The sequence below is a fragment of the Equus quagga genome, chromosome 1, assembly GCF_021613505.1.
Source record: "Equus quagga isolate Etosha38 chromosome 1, UCLA_HA_Equagga_1.0, whole genome shotgun sequence".
Lineage (NCBI taxonomy): Eukaryota > Metazoa > Chordata > Mammalia > Perissodactyla > Equidae > Equus > Equus quagga.
In genome coordinates this window covers 114,084,020-114,101,551 of record NC_060267.1, presented here as the reverse complement: position 1 = coordinate 114,101,551, position 17,532 = coordinate 114,084,020, and the positions used below count along the sequence as shown (strand labels likewise).

Below are 17,532 nucleotides of genomic sequence, written 5' to 3'. Positions count from 1 at the left end.
TTCCCACCGGCAGTGTATGAGGGTTCCTTTTTCTCCACAACCTCTCCAACATTTGTTACTTTTTGTTTTGGTTATTTTTGCCATTCTAATGGGTATAAGGTGATATCTTAGTGTAGTTTTGATTTGCATTTCCCTGATGATCAGTGATGATGAGTATCTTTTCATGTGCCTATTGGCCATCCGTATATCTTCTTTGGAGAAAGAAGATTCTTTCTTTCTTTGAACATGTCTGTTCATGTCTCCTGCCCATTTTTTGGTGGGGTTGTTTGATTTTTTTGTTGTTGAGTTCTGTGAGTTCTTTACATATTATGAAGATTAACCCTTTGTTGGATATATGACTTACAAATATTTTTTTCCCAATTAGTGGGTTGTTTTTTTGTTTCAATCCTGTTTTCCCTTGCCTTGAAGAAGCTCTTTAGTCTGATGAAGTCCCATTCATTTATTCTTTCTATTGTTTCCCCAAGGTGCTGTATTTTGAGGTAGTATGTGCTGAACTCCGTCAGGTGATTCTACTGACCTTAGCCAGTCCGGACTGCTGCTGACCAGGCTGGCTCATGCATCTGTGTTCAGCAGGCAGGTCTTCTGGGGCTGGCTCGTCTAGGATGGTGACCTTTCACATTTGGTGGCTGGCTGGCTGTTGACCAAGATTACAGAGGGTGACGTGACATTGTTTCTCATCTTCTAGCAGGCTAGTGCCCTCTAGACTTGCACAGGGTTTCAAAAGAGAGAATAAAAACCTGCAAGTCTAATTGAGTCCTAAGCTCAAACTCATTCTATTGATCAAAGACTGGCCAGATTCAAGACGTGAGGAAATAGTCTCTCGTTGGGAGGACCTGTAAAGTCATACTGCAAAGCATGTGGATACGAGGGAAGAGGAATTGAAGACTTTCTGTGAACAATCTACCACACTCCCCCCACCCCACCTTTTTTTCTTTTTTAGAGTATTTTAATCAATTAATACAATTTTACTACTAAGTACTTTAGTGAATAGTCTTTTATTTATTAAGTTGTAACAATTTAGTAACTCTAGTAGAAGCCATACAAGTTAACCATACTCTTTTGATCAGAATATTATTACTAGAGGCTATACCCTAATTACCACTAACAACAAAAGTACTACCATCACTGTCACTATAGTAGCAAATTTCATTTGTTATTCTGTGTCAAACATACATTACCTCACTTAACCCTCATAAGTGTGCTATAGGGCAGCAACTCTTACATTCATTTGTAGAGATGAGTGAGAGGTTGGATAGTTAGTAAGTGATGACTTTGAGCTCATTATATACTGACTCCATTTTCCATAATCTTATGCAGTATGCATCACTCTCTTCTGTTAACTGGTCAGCAGGCCACAATAGCTTTGCATTTATTTGGGAAGTCAGGTAGAATGGACAAAGGTTAAGCCAACTCTCTTTTCCATTTCTTAAAGCAGAAGATGAATTTAAGTGAAGAGAGTAAGTTGTTTCTGGATTTACCACAGTAGAACCAAGTTAAGAACATCAGAGGGATCTATGAGGTCAATTTATAATATTGATGATGTATGTATGTTAGAGGCTATTGTTTTAGAGAAACAAAGAGGTTTATTTGCTTATTGTTGTATTAGGAGTAGTCCCATGTGGTATGCACACCTGTCCATTTTTCTCTTTCTGTCTCGAAGCCAGTGTGTTATTAATCCATATCACACTGTTCGTACTAGAGAAGCTGAGGTACTCAGGAAGCCTCAATTGTTAATGACACTAAGACATCTATTTCCTTTTGAGTTAGATGTCAAGGAGGATTTTCTTTCCAAGGATGAGCTAGGATAGTAGGAAGAGTTAACCCAGTTTGTCCTGATCATGAAAATTCACTGATTCTCTTTTGGGTTTGAAGTATGTCATTAGCATTAAGCAATCAGACATCAGCCTTATGTGACTAGGCCTCAAAAATATGTTAGTATATTTTCTTCTTGTCTTAGTGTCAGCTCCATCCTGAATTTCAATAAGTGCTTATATCTTTGAGGTCTGGTGTGAGGCATTAAACTCCTATTCTTTGAAGAAAGATAAATGGGAATATGATTTTATTGCTATCTTTCTATTGCAAAACATAATTACTAAACAGTATGCCCTTTATACATTCTGACAATGAAATTATGACTGACTTACCCTTTTCAATCTGAAAGCTATTTTCCGTCTGTCGTCATCATGTAATGGAGTCTTGCTTGCAGGGGTTCACATTTTAACTTCCAATAACTTTTATGTAACAGCCTCTTAACTTATAAGTCTCAGGTAAATTGAAGTTAATTTCTGCAGGAGAAAAGGTCAGCAGTAGAATTAACCATTATTCATATTTTGTAAACTGATGGTATCATCAGTGTTTGTTATATCTCTTAATTTATAGTCTCATTTTCAGCCAGGGTTCAATGTGGCATCCTTTGATGGGTGAGAATTTCTTGGATCAAGACTCTGTAGTTAAAACTATTAAAGTTCCAAAAGTCAGATCATCACTATTGAACAATTAGTATCTACGAGCTATTTTACTATGACAATTAGGGACTACTAAGCTGACTAGCCTAAATCAGGAGATTAACTGAAATTGAGCCTGTTCTCACTTATTCAACTGTCTAGTACTTTTATTCGCTATATCAGGGTAGGATGATAGATTAATCTGGAAATGTGGTCTCCTAACAGCATCATGGTTTTGAAAGCGTTTCTCCTTACAAATAGAGGACAGCTCATTAAACAGATACATGAGATACCCTTAAAGAAATCATCACTGCATATTAATGGAACAGAATATTAAATAATAGATTGCAGATAAAGAGTAACATATAACTATAGATAATAAATTTAGATTATTATCAAAGTGTTTCAGAAGAGAGAAAGAAAAGGAAAATTCAAAGGACAAGGCATTAATATTTTCTCCTAACTTTACATCTTATAAATAGCTAAATGGTTCAGTGTCCCCCAACTTTGTACAAATATGTAGAACTCAGTTTTTATAGTTAGGCAATGTTCTGCTTTTTATAATGAAAGCAATTTTTTCCACATTTTATTTTGTTGCTTGGAATAATTCATTAGATCAGGAAGGTGGGTGTCAATTAGCATAATGTCACATTTGAAAATATTTTTAATTACCAATGTAAGTTACTTGTCATTTTAGGAAATATTCTGAACCACACAAGGATAATTTCTTTCCAATTCCCATTTTACAGACAGATCAATTGAGATCACAGTAGAGTAATGTCATTACTCTGATTCAAGAACAAAGATTCACAACCTATTTTGGAGACGGGGATGGGATTATTTTTCTTTATGATCACTATAACTTTTTTCAAATTAAAATAAATAAATAGGATTACTGTCTCTTCAGGCTTTCAAAATTATAAAATAAAACAGCAGTGTTAGTTATTACTTTAAAATTGACCTGCTTGTATACATATGTGAAAGAAGCCCGTCCTTAATCTCTTCTGATGCAACTTGAGTTGAAATAAGTAAAGCCAAAATACTTGGCATTAAATATAAATTTAATGGCTTGTCTGACTCTATACTAATTAATTTTTTTTCGCTAGTTCTAAGTGAATAAATAGAGTAATTGATTTTTATGGAAAAAGAAAATCATGTACCTGAAAAACTAATTATCACATTTGGGAGCAAATTCATTTTTAAGAATACATTATAAACAATATTTCAGTCTAGTATCACAGTGTTTCAGAAAAAAAATGGAAGCTTAAGAGAAAGTAAAGTAAAATCGACATTTTAATTTTTATTCTACTTCTGCAAACTTTGGTGTGAATAAACCTGTTTAAGTGGAAAGCGACTGATGCCGTTATTTTCTGCTTAGTTAAAGTGGCTGGTCCTTATTCATTTGTTCTTCATTCTTCTACTCCTTATAGCTCATATTTGCCTTCTATTAGTGTGAAAACTTTGAACATGAAAAGTTATTTTGCCAGAAAAATCAAAGATTAAATTCGTGATGCTTAGTAAATGACTCAAATGGGGTTAGATATCTGATATAAAGAGTTGATTGAAAAAGAGCCACCTTTTGAATGAAATGGACTAAATGAAGTTATTCTCATCGCCACTGACACTCATTAGCGTGTACTAGAGTGCCATCGAGTAAAAGTTGCTCTGACTGAAACATAACGATTCATTGGAATGGTTTATGGTTTATAAGATGTCATATATCAACTGTCCCTTAAAAATAAAGAGAAAAAACTAGTTACATTTATGTGGAGTTATTAGAGAATAGTTTCATAAAGAGGAAAATTAATGCCAACAGAAAAACGTATTTAATTTTCATTATGTTGGTATTTTTTAGAATATATAAACTTAGAGTATGTTATTCTGTTTGTTTTTTGAGTTTCCAGGTTAACCACGTTCTCCTCAACTTGAAACCAAAAGTACAACGAGATTTTAAATTTTCATTCTTTCTGGATTGCCTCCTTCTTGAAGAACAATGGAGATGCTATTAAATGGAAGAGGTTTAATCATATCTCTAATTTTCTTCCTGTTAAAATTCTCCACAGCCATTGAAATACCACTTTCAGGTAAAGTGACAGCATTCAATACCTACTTTATGGAATTTCATATTTGCATTTTAATTTTTAAGTAGAATACTTGTAGATTGAGAATGTGATTTTTCTATCATATTTCCATATATTTTCCAGCAATCTGTCATCAGAATTCATCTCTGCCTCTTTCCGTTTTTGGATGGCTTATATTTGGCTGTTTGCTATAATTATTTTGCAGCTCAATCTTTCTGCCTCTCATGCAAACTTGGCACATAATCTATAGACCAGGTGGTATTTTGCCATGTAAGATAGTCTGCAATATTACCAACAGCTATTACTTTTGCATACTCAGGTTAGTTTATTTTAAGGAGAATTGTGATTCAGAAATTACTGGTATTCAATAAATAATGACAAAAAGAAAGTGAATAATCTTTGTATTCTTTTTCAAAATGATTACATATTTAAGAATGAAAACAATGAATTAGAAAAATATTTTAGAAACATTGTTATAGTACACAACTGAAAGTATAAGATGATATCTACTGAAAATCCAGAGCATTCTTTAGTGGGAATTCATATCAAGAGGTTAGTCAGTCATTTTATGGAAATATATATCTTAGCATCTGTTGGTAAAAATGGATATAGACTTTTAACTATAGTAAATCAGTTTGAATAAGTTACAGTAATTAAAAGTTCAAAATATAAGACATCTGCAAACACAGTTTCTGTAATAGTGTATCAACTATGTCATGTTGAGGTTTGGGGAATTTCTCTTGTGTTATAAGTACATGAGATCTAAAAGACCCTTGAGAGATTATTTAGATATTTTTATCCATATAGTTCAAATATTGTCCCTACCGTCTTTTCCATATATAATTTAGAGAGTTATAATACAAGAGGCGTTTGTTATTAGAATTTTAGCATTGGAAATAATCTTTTCAGATCATCTATATTCTAGATAGTTAGTCATGACCTCAGAAGGTTGAGTAAACATTAAAGAAGTGCTAACGCTGAACTGAAATTTTCTTCTGACGTACTCAGACAGTCTGAATGTGAATAGAAAGGGAAGTAACCCTCTTACTGTATAATATAATGTGTCTTCTGAGGGCTGCCTTAAATTACTTGATGTGGCAGTTCCACATCACACACTTTGGGCAACCTTGCACTAGTAGTTCAACCCCAAGTTAAGAATTCCTTCTCTACCATCCTTGACAGAGGGTCAAGTCTCTGTCTCAATATTCCCACTTCTTCAGGATTTCTGCTTCCTTGTTCTACAGATGTACAGATTTAAAGTTCTCTGTACATCAAGCTGAACTCTGTTAGCCTACACACAATATATAGCAGCCTAGTTATCGAAATTCTGGCCAAGACCCTGAAATAATTCATCTTTAATAGATTTTTTTGGTTTGAGTATGCAATGCCAAATTAAGAGCAAGTTTCTTGGTGATCCTTGCGAAAAGGGGTTAACAATTTTACCTTTTTTTCCCTAGTAGCAACAAAGATGCACTGAGATTCCTGACCACATTCTCTTAGAATCTTAGAATATACATTTTCTCTCCGTCTTTTCTTATTTAGTTCATCAATGGTGAAGGGTGTGAAATTGTGTATTAATCCATAGCAGACATTTTTATTCTGGTTGTCTCAGTTACTCATGCATTTTCATGCAGTAATGTCCTTAGACAACAATTGTTATAAAATATTAATGACATGTTTTCAGAACAACTGAATATTATCCATTTATTTCAGTACTCTAGAGCACACACTAGCAAATGCAACTAAGGCAGGTATCCAATTTGAACGTCAACGAGGCTAGTGTCTCTGTAATTGGCCTAATTATGGAAGAAGGGATTTATAATGTAGAATATATGTTCTTATAAACACCCAAAGGTTATTAGCTCCATCCCCTGAATAATTAGCTATTGCTGAGACTTTACAACCTTAGCAAATTTCAGAAAGAATAATGTTCTAATAAACAAGTTGTTCACAAGTTATTAGCTGATATCTTAGGGACTGTTGCTATTGTGCATCATCCCTCACCATTTATAACTGTAGTAAAATTTAAATAATATCAATTTACAGTAAGCTTAAGACCTGATCTACTTAGAAATAGTAGTAATCAGAAACAAGGTAAATGTCAATGAAGATCGGAGTGTTTTTGCATGTTGTTAAAATGTTTATGAATATCCAAGGGATAAAGACTGAACTTGGGCTAATGTCCCTAAGCTAGTAAAATTCAATTATCAGATGAAAGGTAAAGAAAATTGAATTTTAAAATTGACAATGGCATGTAGTTATTATTCTAGGCTGGCCGTCAATGCTCAAAATGTGATTTGTGGCCCTCTCAGGGTCCCAGAGACTCATTCAGGCAGTCTAAGACATCGAACATTTCATAATAATACTATGATGCCATTTTTGTCTTTCACTGGATTGACATTTGCACTGATGTCACAAAAACAATGGTGGGAAAGCTCTTGTTGTCCCAGCTCAGATCAAGACATTGGTACCAAAATGTACCAGTACTCAAGGTATTTTCCACGGACATATACTCACAGTGAAAAAGAAACAAAAGTAAAAACAGAATAGCTTTGCTTAAGGTTACCCTTGTTGAAGCAGTTAAACATTATTGATTTTCTTACATATCCATCCTTCAGTATATTTTTCTTAATGTACGTTCTGTGGGATGAACTGGGAAATATACATAAAGTAATTCTGCTGTGTGACAAAGTCCTGTGATAGTCTCTGTTCCCTGATTGTGTCATTGTTTGAGCACCAAGCTGAATGCCATTTTTACTTAAAAGTACAACTGACAGACAGATTTTGGTTACTCTGACAGGTTTATGGCAGATATTTTCCCCAAAATGAACCAAGTGAGCCTGTCACTTCAAGGGAAACAACTGGCAATATGTGTTGTCAATGATAAAATTTGAGTGTTTAAGTAAAAATTAGAATTGTGGAGAACTTGTATTCTCCACTCTGAGCTTCACAGCTTCCCCACATTTAAGACTTTTCTGGTTATATCAGTGAAGATACTAACAAATGTGAATTTTTGATATTATATAATGAAATGCGTCAGTATTTGGAAGATCTGCATAACTCAAAGAACCAATATTTGATGATTATTGTGTGATGTTACAAAATCATGTACGGATTAAAAAGAACCCATGGATAAAACATTTTACTATAGCAGAATATGAAAAGTTTATTAAAATGGTTTTAGATTCCATATTGCAAAAAATGTTTAAGAAACTACCACTTGTTGAGTTTTGTTGTAGTATCCAACAACAATATCCACAGTCATCAGAAATGACTATAAAATATCTCAGCCGTTTTCAAGCTGAGGCGGGCCCCTCGCCTGTAATTTTTAAGAATGTAAAGGGATCCTCAGGCCAAAAAGTCTAAGAGCAATTTATATAGCCTGAATCCCTAATGTTACAAATGAGAAAACAGAGTGGTTCAGGGCCTGGCTTGGTGTCTCGGGGTTCAGGGTCCTATTCATAACTCCACTGTGGAATATTACTCATGTAAGTTAGGCTCACTGCATTGCTCCAAATTGCTTTTCTCAAAACATCTTTGCCAAAGTCAGGCTTGTGCTTCTCAACCATTTGGACTTCCTTATGAATTCAGTCCTGTCCCCTTAGTTGTAAGAACTGTACTAAAATGGGAAGGTATCAATTTGAAAACTATTGAGTGCTCATTGACAGGAGATCTTTATATATATCATGATTTGTGCCCTATTTCAAACTTAATTCAAATTTGTGTCTTCAGCATTAGTACACTTACTTAATAGTCACAGTTCTCAGAAATTCCATCGAGGTGCTTGACTTCATGAGAGATGAAGTCATCTCCACTTTTCAAATTGGTCTTGAAGGTTACTTAACTTGTCAAATACTAGCTAAGTTTATCACAAGGTGAGGAGGTATTTGAATATGTAGAATCCTTTATTAAAATGCCATTATTTATTAGCTATTATTTTTATATTAATGTTTATTAGTGTTAAATTCTATAAGGGGGGAAGAAACTTAACCTCAAGTCCCCAGTGGTTAAATGGGAAAAAGATATGAAAGAGAAATTTATAAATGAGAAATGACAAGTAATAAACTCAGGGAAAAACATTTATTAACAAATGCCATAAATGGAAATAAAATAAAAATAAAGAGAATGAGGAGGTTATATTTTCCTTTGTAATAATTAGTAAAATATTTTATCATTTTTATTTTTATTTTTATTTTTTGTAAGGAAGATTGGCCCTGAGTTAACATCTGTTGCCAATTGTCCTCTTTTTGCTTGAGGAAGATTATTGCTGAGCTAACATCTGTGCCAATCTTCCTCTATTTTCTATGTGGGATGCTGCCATAGTTTGGCTTGATGAGCAGTGTGTAGGTCTGCTCCCAGGATCCAAACCCACGAACCCCAGGCCACTGAAGCAGAGCATGTGAACTTAACCACTATGCCACTGGGCTGGCCCCTCATTTTTAAATACTAGTGTTCATTGGTGACAAGAATGTGGGAAACCACTGTACTGTACATATCTTGTTTCTGGTAAATACCCCCGTGAAATGATATTAACATTTATCCAGAGTGATTACCATTTGTGTCCATTCCTGGATATTTATTGTAAGTCACTACGTCAATAAAGGAAAAATATATATGCTGGAGGATGTCTATTGAAGTACATGTTACCTGGAAAGAGAAAAATGTAAAAAAAAATCTCTGTCCAATAATAAGATAATTATTAAATAAGTTATCACATATCAATGGAAGGAAATAATCGAATAGCAATAAATTAATTATAATGTCTTATAAAACTATAAAGAAAAAAAGAACTATCAAAATAACTGAGCTAAGTAAAAATGCATATACTCATCAACATAGACTAAATGTCAATAATTTAAAAATAGATATTTTAAAGTTGATATGGAAATTTTTATTCTGCTTCAAAAATTGTCACATTTTTCTGGGGTTAAATAAAATAAACATATATGGCAACATGAAATGATGTCAGTGAAGTGTATTAGAATTAAATACATTTTGCAATGAAGTCAGATTTGTTCTATAATTTTTACTCTTTTACGGTTCTTTTACTTATCGATATAGAAAGTATATTTAGTATTTATGTTATAGCTAAATTAACCTCACTCAGTTTTTGAAGAGCATTTTCTTTAAATACATATTTTAATATTTAGTTCAACAGGTTCCAACCATCATAAAACAGTCAAAAGTGCAAGTGGCCTTTCCCTTCGATGAATATTTTCAAATTGAATGTGAAGCTAAAGGAAATCCAGAACCTACGTGAGTAATCCATCAAAAATATAGTGGTTTAAATGTATAGAGTCTTTTTGCTTCTTTTTCGCTCTGACCATTATATGCTTGTTGGTCTATAAATCTATACACAATTAAAGGTAAACGTTACCAAATGAGTGGTAGCCATGTCTATAAAAATAAAGTTTGGTTATTTTTCATATGTTCTTCTGCCAGTCAAAATTATTTTTACCATAAAATAAATTCTTATGTTAAATATTTAGCATAGACTTCGGCACTGTGGAAATATTCAATTCCTTACCTTACAAGTGAACAAGGTGGCTAAAAAACAGGAGATCCTTTATTCTACTTAGTGAAAGGTAGCAATTATTAAGCCAAAAGTTAATACGTTTATAAATGGTATTTTATACATATTTATTATTGCATGTCCTTAAATGTGACGCATATCTTATTCAGTGAATAAGTTGTTACTTTACCTTTTTTAAGTTGTTATAGAAATATTTGTTCATCCCGGATGGCAGAATACTATCTACGTGGTATATTAATTACTATCCAGTGTTTTTAAATTAAATAATTGTTACTCTAGGTGATCCTAATCAGTGATGAAGTTCTTTCAAAGTACCTCCTGTGTTTTGGAAGGGAGAAAGAAATGTGTGTTTATTAAGAGTGACGAGGGAGAAGCTGTGGGGAGAATTTCAGATTTTAAAGTTCCGGGTGATTCTAAAATGGGCAGCAAAGCTACGTAATTTTATTGATTTGCTTAATTATTTTATATCCATTAAGAACATACATATTTAATGAAAATTGACTATTTGAAATTGTATTGTGACTAACATTATTATTGCCTGATGATTTGATATTTTAAAAATCATTCTTAGTGTATCATTAACATGCTATATTATCATTATTTCTGTATTTTACCAAATAGAATATATTCTATCAGTGTATGTAAATATGGATAGAATTATACAGAATGAAGAAGAATTTAGTCAATCAATGTGAATATAGATCAATATTATGGTTTATATTAATATTAATTAACCAAATTATTATATCAAAAGATAAAATCATACAATCACCAGAGATGATTAATGATTAAATGTATTTATCATGTCAATATCCAGCATCGAGTTTAATTGTGAAATACTACTAGCATGTACTAACATGTCTAATAAATTCAGAAATAAGAATGGAGTATCTGCTATTAACACCATTATTTATTTTTCTAGAGTCATGTCCAATACAATTGTGTAAGAAAATAAAATAAAGACTATAAATATTAAGAAAATATGATTAATAATATTATATTATTATTAATTTGATATTCTATCTGAAAATCCAAGAAAATACATTGGACAAAAACAAGCTTTTATAAATACGAAGTGTTGCATTAAGTGGTCAATTATAAATAAATCTTTTTTAAAAAAGCTTAATTAGATGCTACACAAAGCAGTTAGAAAATAATTAGAAAACAAGAAGAGAAACATATCCATCACAATAGCAAAAGGAACAGATTGAGCGATCTCAACAGTGACAGCAATATCAAGAAAAACAATATCTAAAACTATGTAACAAGAGCTATGTAGGATCTCAACTGGGGGAGGTGTCCATAAAATTCTGTCTAGGATCACAAAAGAAGATTGGAATGAATGAAAAGGCGATGTAACATATTGTCAAATGGAAGTGTTTAATTCTGTATATGTGAAGTGATCCCAGTCAACATAGTGGAATTTAAAAGAATAGATTCTACATATCCTTTTGGAAGGAAAACATAAAACATAGAGAGAGAGAAGTGAAAGAAGTTGCTGGTGGAGAAGGCAGGCATACTCCTAACAAAAATATATGTCCCAGGGGCCGGCCCCGTGGCCGAGCGGTTAAGTTTGTGCGCTCTGCTTCGGAAGCCCAGGGTTTTGCGGGTTGAGATCCTGGGCGCCGACATGGCACCACTCATCAGGCCATGTTGAGGCGACATCCCACATGCCATAGCTGGAAGGACAGACAACTAAAAGTATACACCTATCTACTGGGGGGGGATTTGGGGAGAAAAAGGAAAAAAAAGGGGTTGGCAAATTGTTAGCTCAGGTGCCAATATTTGAGGAAAAAAAAAAAGATTGGCAACAGAGGTTGGCTCAGGGATATACATGTATCCCATGGAGGTTTGTTATTCCTGTTGAAAGAATCATCAGATACATCAGCGTAAGAATTGGTGTCCTGAAACATACCCAAATTTACATGGGTCACACTTGTATATAAAATGCTGAATAAAATCAAACTGGGAAGTCGTTATTTGTCTGTTAGATTGATAAAGATTAAAAAAAGCTTTTTACAGCCTTGTCAATCCATAAATATGACAGTGTCACATGCTGGAGTGGGAATTTAACTGTGTATATTTTTTCCAGAAAACAATTCTGCAGCATTTATAAAAGCTATAAAAATTTTCTTATGTTATTGGTTTATTGATCTCACTTTTAAGGAATTGGCCTGAAGAACTGTTTGGACCTAGAGAATTATTTGGACAAGCACCAAAAAACAAATATGTGGGACTGTTTACCATAGTATTGCTTATAAAAGGGAAAAAATGAAAATAGTTAAGCAACTTAAATAGTAACCATATGACAGAAGATAATATAGTCATAAAAACTGTCTTTACTAGCATTGTAATAACTGGAAAAACTCCATTGTTGAAATTATATATTCATGTGGTCTCAAATATGTGGCAAATATATCTAAAAATATTGATGGAAATGTGATCGAATTTAATAGTACTTGTGTGTTTTTGAATTTTGAGTGTGATCTTTATACATACACATACACACACATTACATATTTATATTTATTATAGTCTCCAGAATATTAGTAAAAGTCCTACATTATCTTTCTACTTGGAAAAATTAAAAAATAACTTTAATTTAAAAATAGAACAAAGCCTGCCTTCAACTTATATTCTCCCAGTTTGTAATAGCTTTCTTTTTTTTTTGAGGGAGTTTGGTCCTGACCTGACATCCGTGGCCAATCCTCCTCTTTTTGCTGAGGAAGATTGGCCCTGAGCCAACATCCATGCCCATCTCCCTCTATTTTATATGTGGGATGCCTTCTACAGCATGGCTTGCCAAGCGGTGCATAGTTCCACGCCCGGGAGCCGAAAGGGTGAACCCCGGGCCGCAGAAGTGGAGTGCACGAACTTAACCAGCACGCCACCAGGCTGGCCCCTGTAACAGCTTTTTTATGGCTTGTGTTTTAGTCCATTCAGGCTGCAATAAGAAAAATACCACAGGCTAGGTGCTTTAACAATGAATATTCATTTCTCACTGTTCTGGAGGGTGGGAAATGCAAGATCAAGGCACCAGCAGAGTTGGTGTCTGGTGAAGGCTGCTTCCTGGTTCATAGCGCGTGGAGGAAGACAGTAAGAGTGCTCTCTTTTCTAAGGACACTAATCCCATTCATGCGGACTCCACCTCATGACTTAATCACCTTCCAAAGGCCCCACCTCCTAACCCCATTACACTGGAGGTTAGGCTTCAACATATGAATTTTAGTGGAACGTGAAGTTTCAGTTAACAGGAGCTGGTAAGATTTCTCAGATTCTTCTGAGGCCCTTATTTGTATTTTATTATATTCTATTAAATATATGTGGGTTGTTTTTTTTTTTTTTTTTACCATAAACTGTCTTGGTTTTGTCATTTCTATACATTTTTTTAATCAATACTTTAAGAAATATGTTACGATTTTTCAAGATTAAGTTTCATTTTATCTTACAGATTTACGTGGACTAAGGATGACAAGCCTTTTAACCTCTCTGATCCTCGAATAATTGTATCTAACAACTCAGGAACATTCAAGATCCCAAATGAGGGGCACATATCTCACTTTCAAGGGAAATACCGCTGCTTTGCCTCTAATAAACTCGGAGTCGCTGTGTCAGAAGAAATAGAATTTATAGTTCCAAGTAAGTATTACAATGGAGATTTTGTTTTACAAACATTTTTGTGAAGTGTTAAGTAGGAATTATACTGGGCTCTAACGAAATGACACATTGTCAATTTAGTCAGCTTATGTGTGCCTTAAATTTTATTTGTAAGAGAAATTCTCTTCCAGGTCTTGATACTTAGAAGTGGATGACCTTGAAAGTGAGGTAATTTTGTCGTGTTTCAGTAACTTTATATCTCACATGGGGAAAAATAATATCCACTTTGCCTGATAGGATAGGAATTAAGTTACATACATTATCAGTCAGCTTCAGCTAAGTTTTACTGTAGCAATAAGTAATCTCCAAGCCCCTGTGTTAACACAAGCTTATTCCTTGATTGTGGGATTAACTGTGGGTCTGACAGCTCTTCAGGGCAGCTATTCTCCAGGCAGGTTCCTCGGTGATCCAAGCTGATGGAGATACCATTATCCTGTGACTGTATCATATGAAATTCGTGTCACCATGGCCAAGAATCTGAGGCAAACAGCATGGAAAATTGCTTCCAATGAGAAGTTACACTGGCAACTTCTTTCAAAGTTTTGTTAGGTAGGGCAAAGCAAGTCACACAGCCTCACCTAACTTCAGTATTATGAGTGCCCATTAGGAGAGGAGAACCAGTAATTGATATATATTGATAATGTCTTCTGTACAGAATAATCGTGGAAAACTGTAAACTACTTTAATATTAAGGGTGTTATTTATCAATAATTGTCACCAAGAGTAAGTGACTTCAACATTACCATATTTGGCCTATGTGCATGGGATCTCTGATGACCAATTTTCATATTTGGTCATTTATTTTTCCTGGTCTTAAGCTGGCTAGCATTACATGATTCTAACTGAAGTCTTGACAGAATAAATTCCTATGTATAAGACTGTCATTAGCTTCTATTTGGAAATTTCTTCTTGCAGAGTTCTAGACATTGAAGGAAGTCAAAGTCATAGATGTCGCAGGATGTGAATACTTTATGCTGGGGGACAGAATGTACACAAACTTCAGAAAAACAAACAATAAAAAGCACATGTGCCTTATCCTTACAGGTGGGGCAGGAGACTGGATTTAAATTAGAATACAGATCAAATTTAGACTCTTCCAAGTATACATCTTAAAATTATAGAGTAATTATACTAAAAGTAAAAAAAAATGTGAATGATTATCAACCTATGTGGTGAGAGGAAAAGGAAGAAAAAAATAAGAAAGGAGAGAAAAAGAAAGAAAGGTGAGATAAGCAGAAAGGAAAAAATGTAGAAATAAATCCAAATATATATCATTAATTCATGATGAATGTGAGTAGACTAAATGCTCCAAACTAAAAAAAAATCTGTAGACTATTTGCAATGTAACACCTAAATCATAAGGATATAGAATTTTTGAAGCTAAAAAGATGGAAAAGATATCCCAGAAAAATACTATTTAAAAGAAAGTAAGTATGGCTATCTTAATATCAGTCAAAATAGACTTTATTTTAAAAAGGCTTCCTGGAGATTAAGTCACAAGACATATATTATATTCAAATGTATGAAGCAAAAATAGAGCTACCAGAAGAAATAGACAAATTTATCATAATAATAAGAGATAGTAACGTCTCTCTTTCATTATTTGGTAGCTCAGGTAGAGAAAAACATCAGTAAGCATGTAGAAAATTTAAAGAACCCTATTACAAGCTCCAGCTAATGAACATGTATAGCATATTGTACCTAAAACTGCAGAATACATTTTTTTCAATATTTGATGATGTATTAGCTTTGAAGAAAATATGACCAAAATGCAATTAAGTTGAAATCAGTACTAAAAAGAAAACCAGAAAAGTCATATCTTTGAAAATTAATAAACGTATTTCTAACTAACACATAGGTCAAATAAGAAATGGCAAAGTAGAATAGAATATATTTTGAAGTGACAATAGTAGAAATTCTACATAGCAAGACATGCTTGAGGCACCTAAAGTATTATGTAGAGGGATAATTTCATCTTAAAAACATATTAGACAAGAAGCAAGGATGAACATTAATATCTAAGCTTATTAGGTAACATAATTTTAGATGAAAATGAATGAGCTCACTTAAGGTAACAAAATAAACTCAAAAGAAATACAGTGAAGGGAGAAAATAATCTAGGAGCAAAAAACAAGTCCAACAAAGAGGTGTGAAAACTTTGTAGTTGAAAAATATACATATTTATGGAAAAACAAAATTATCTCAATAAATGGGAGAATATCATTTTCATGGACTGGAGGACTCAGGAATGCTAACATGTCATTCTCCATGAATTGATAGATAGAATAATTGAAATCAAAATGTCTATAGTTTGTTTTTTTGTTTGTCTGTCTGTTTGTGGAGTGTGACTGATTCACAGGTATATTTGAGGAATAAAGGGCAAAGCTTGGTAGAAACTCTTGGAGAATAAAAACAAGTCAGTGGAATTAGGCTTTATCAGATAACAAAACTCAGTGTAAATCTCCAGTAATTAAGCAAGTCTGGCTGTGTGCAGGGTTAGACACGCAGGCCAGTGGAACAGCACAGAGAACTTGGAAACAAGCCCTCATATCTGAAAATGTCGGAAAGAGCTAGCATGGATTTTCTTTCTTTTTTTCAAACTAAGTGATGTGGAACAACTGATTATCCACATAGGGAAACATTTGTTTGGAGTCCTACCTCACCTCATATAAAAGATTAATTCCAGGGGGATTAAAGACTTAACTGTGAAAGGGAAAACTATTTTTAAAAATTAGAGGGGGCCACCCTGGTGGTATAGTGGTTAAGTTTGTGTGCTCAGCTTTGGTGACCCGGGGTTCAAGGATTCAGATCCCGGGCATGTACCTGGCACCACTTGTGAAGCCACGCTGTGGCAGAGTCCCACATATGATAGAGGAGGATTGGCACAGATGTTAGCTCAAGCAAAAACAGGAAGATGGGCAAAGGTTGTTAGCTCAGGGCCGATCTTCCTCACAAAAAAAAAATACAAACCAAAAATTAGGAAATGATTTGGACAATGTATTGATGACCTTGAAGTAGGGAAGATTTTTTAAACAAGACATATTAAAGCTCTATGGAGGAAATCATTAAGGATACATTTGACTTCATTTGATCTTTAGATCCTCTTTTCATTGAAAGACCTCAAGAAGAAAGTGAAATGTAAGACACAAGCCAGAAAAATCATTGTCAATGAATATAAATAAAAATAATAATGGGTATTTGTAAATAATTTTACCAACCTCTAAGAAGAAATCAGAAAATGAAGTGGAAAAAGACATAAACTTCCACCTCTGACTGGAATGGCCAATAAGTATATGAAAATGTGCTAAGTATCATTAGTAATCAGAAATGGATCAGTTGTAACCCAGGTAATAACAGCGTTTGAGCCCACAAAATTAGGAAATATAGCAAAGTCTGAGACTAACAATTTTAGGTGGGAATTTCCAGCCGTCATAACACATATCCACACTGATGAGAGTATAGTTTACTGCTTGGTCTGTGGGACACATTTTGTCATTGCCTCCTTAGTTGAAGATGCTCTTATGACCCAGCAATTCCATTTCATTGCCCATGTGCATGTACCCCTTGTCCATGTGCATCAGGAATATTTGTGGTAGCATTGTTTATATTAAAAAATATACTGGAAAAAACATGAGTCCACCCACAGTAGAGTGAATAAATGAGTTGTGGTATATTCATACAAAAACACTACTCACCAGTGAAAACTGATGAACCTTAGGATTACATTGAACCATAAAAGCAAATTTTAGAAGAAATATAGTGTGATTTTATTTACATAATTTGAAAATATGTAAAAATAAATAAAATATTGTTTAGG

The 17,532-nt window shown here is 33.7% G+C and overlaps 1 protein-coding gene across 5 annotated transcripts in view; it reads left to right on the top strand.

The window, feature by feature from the left end:
- CHL1 (cell adhesion molecule L1 like) overlaps positions 1 to 17,532 on the top strand; it is a 214,199-nt gene that overhangs the window by 124,334 nt on the left and 72,333 nt on the right. For 3 of the 5 annotated variants that reach the window (XM_046668627.1, XM_046668592.1, XM_046668619.1), the window contains 3 exons: positions 4,342 to 4,528; positions 9,676 to 9,781; positions 13,510 to 13,697. In XM_046668627.1, coding sequence (XP_046524583.1) covers positions 4,438 to 4,528; positions 9,676 to 9,781; positions 13,510 to 13,697 — 385 coding nt within the window. In that variant the 5' untranslated portion in view covers positions 4,342 to 4,437. The remainder of the gene's footprint in view (positions 1 to 4,341; positions 4,529 to 9,675; positions 9,782 to 13,509; positions 13,698 to 17,532) is intronic. The other 2 variants (XM_046668608.1, XM_046668602.1) reach the window with 1 other exon arrangement.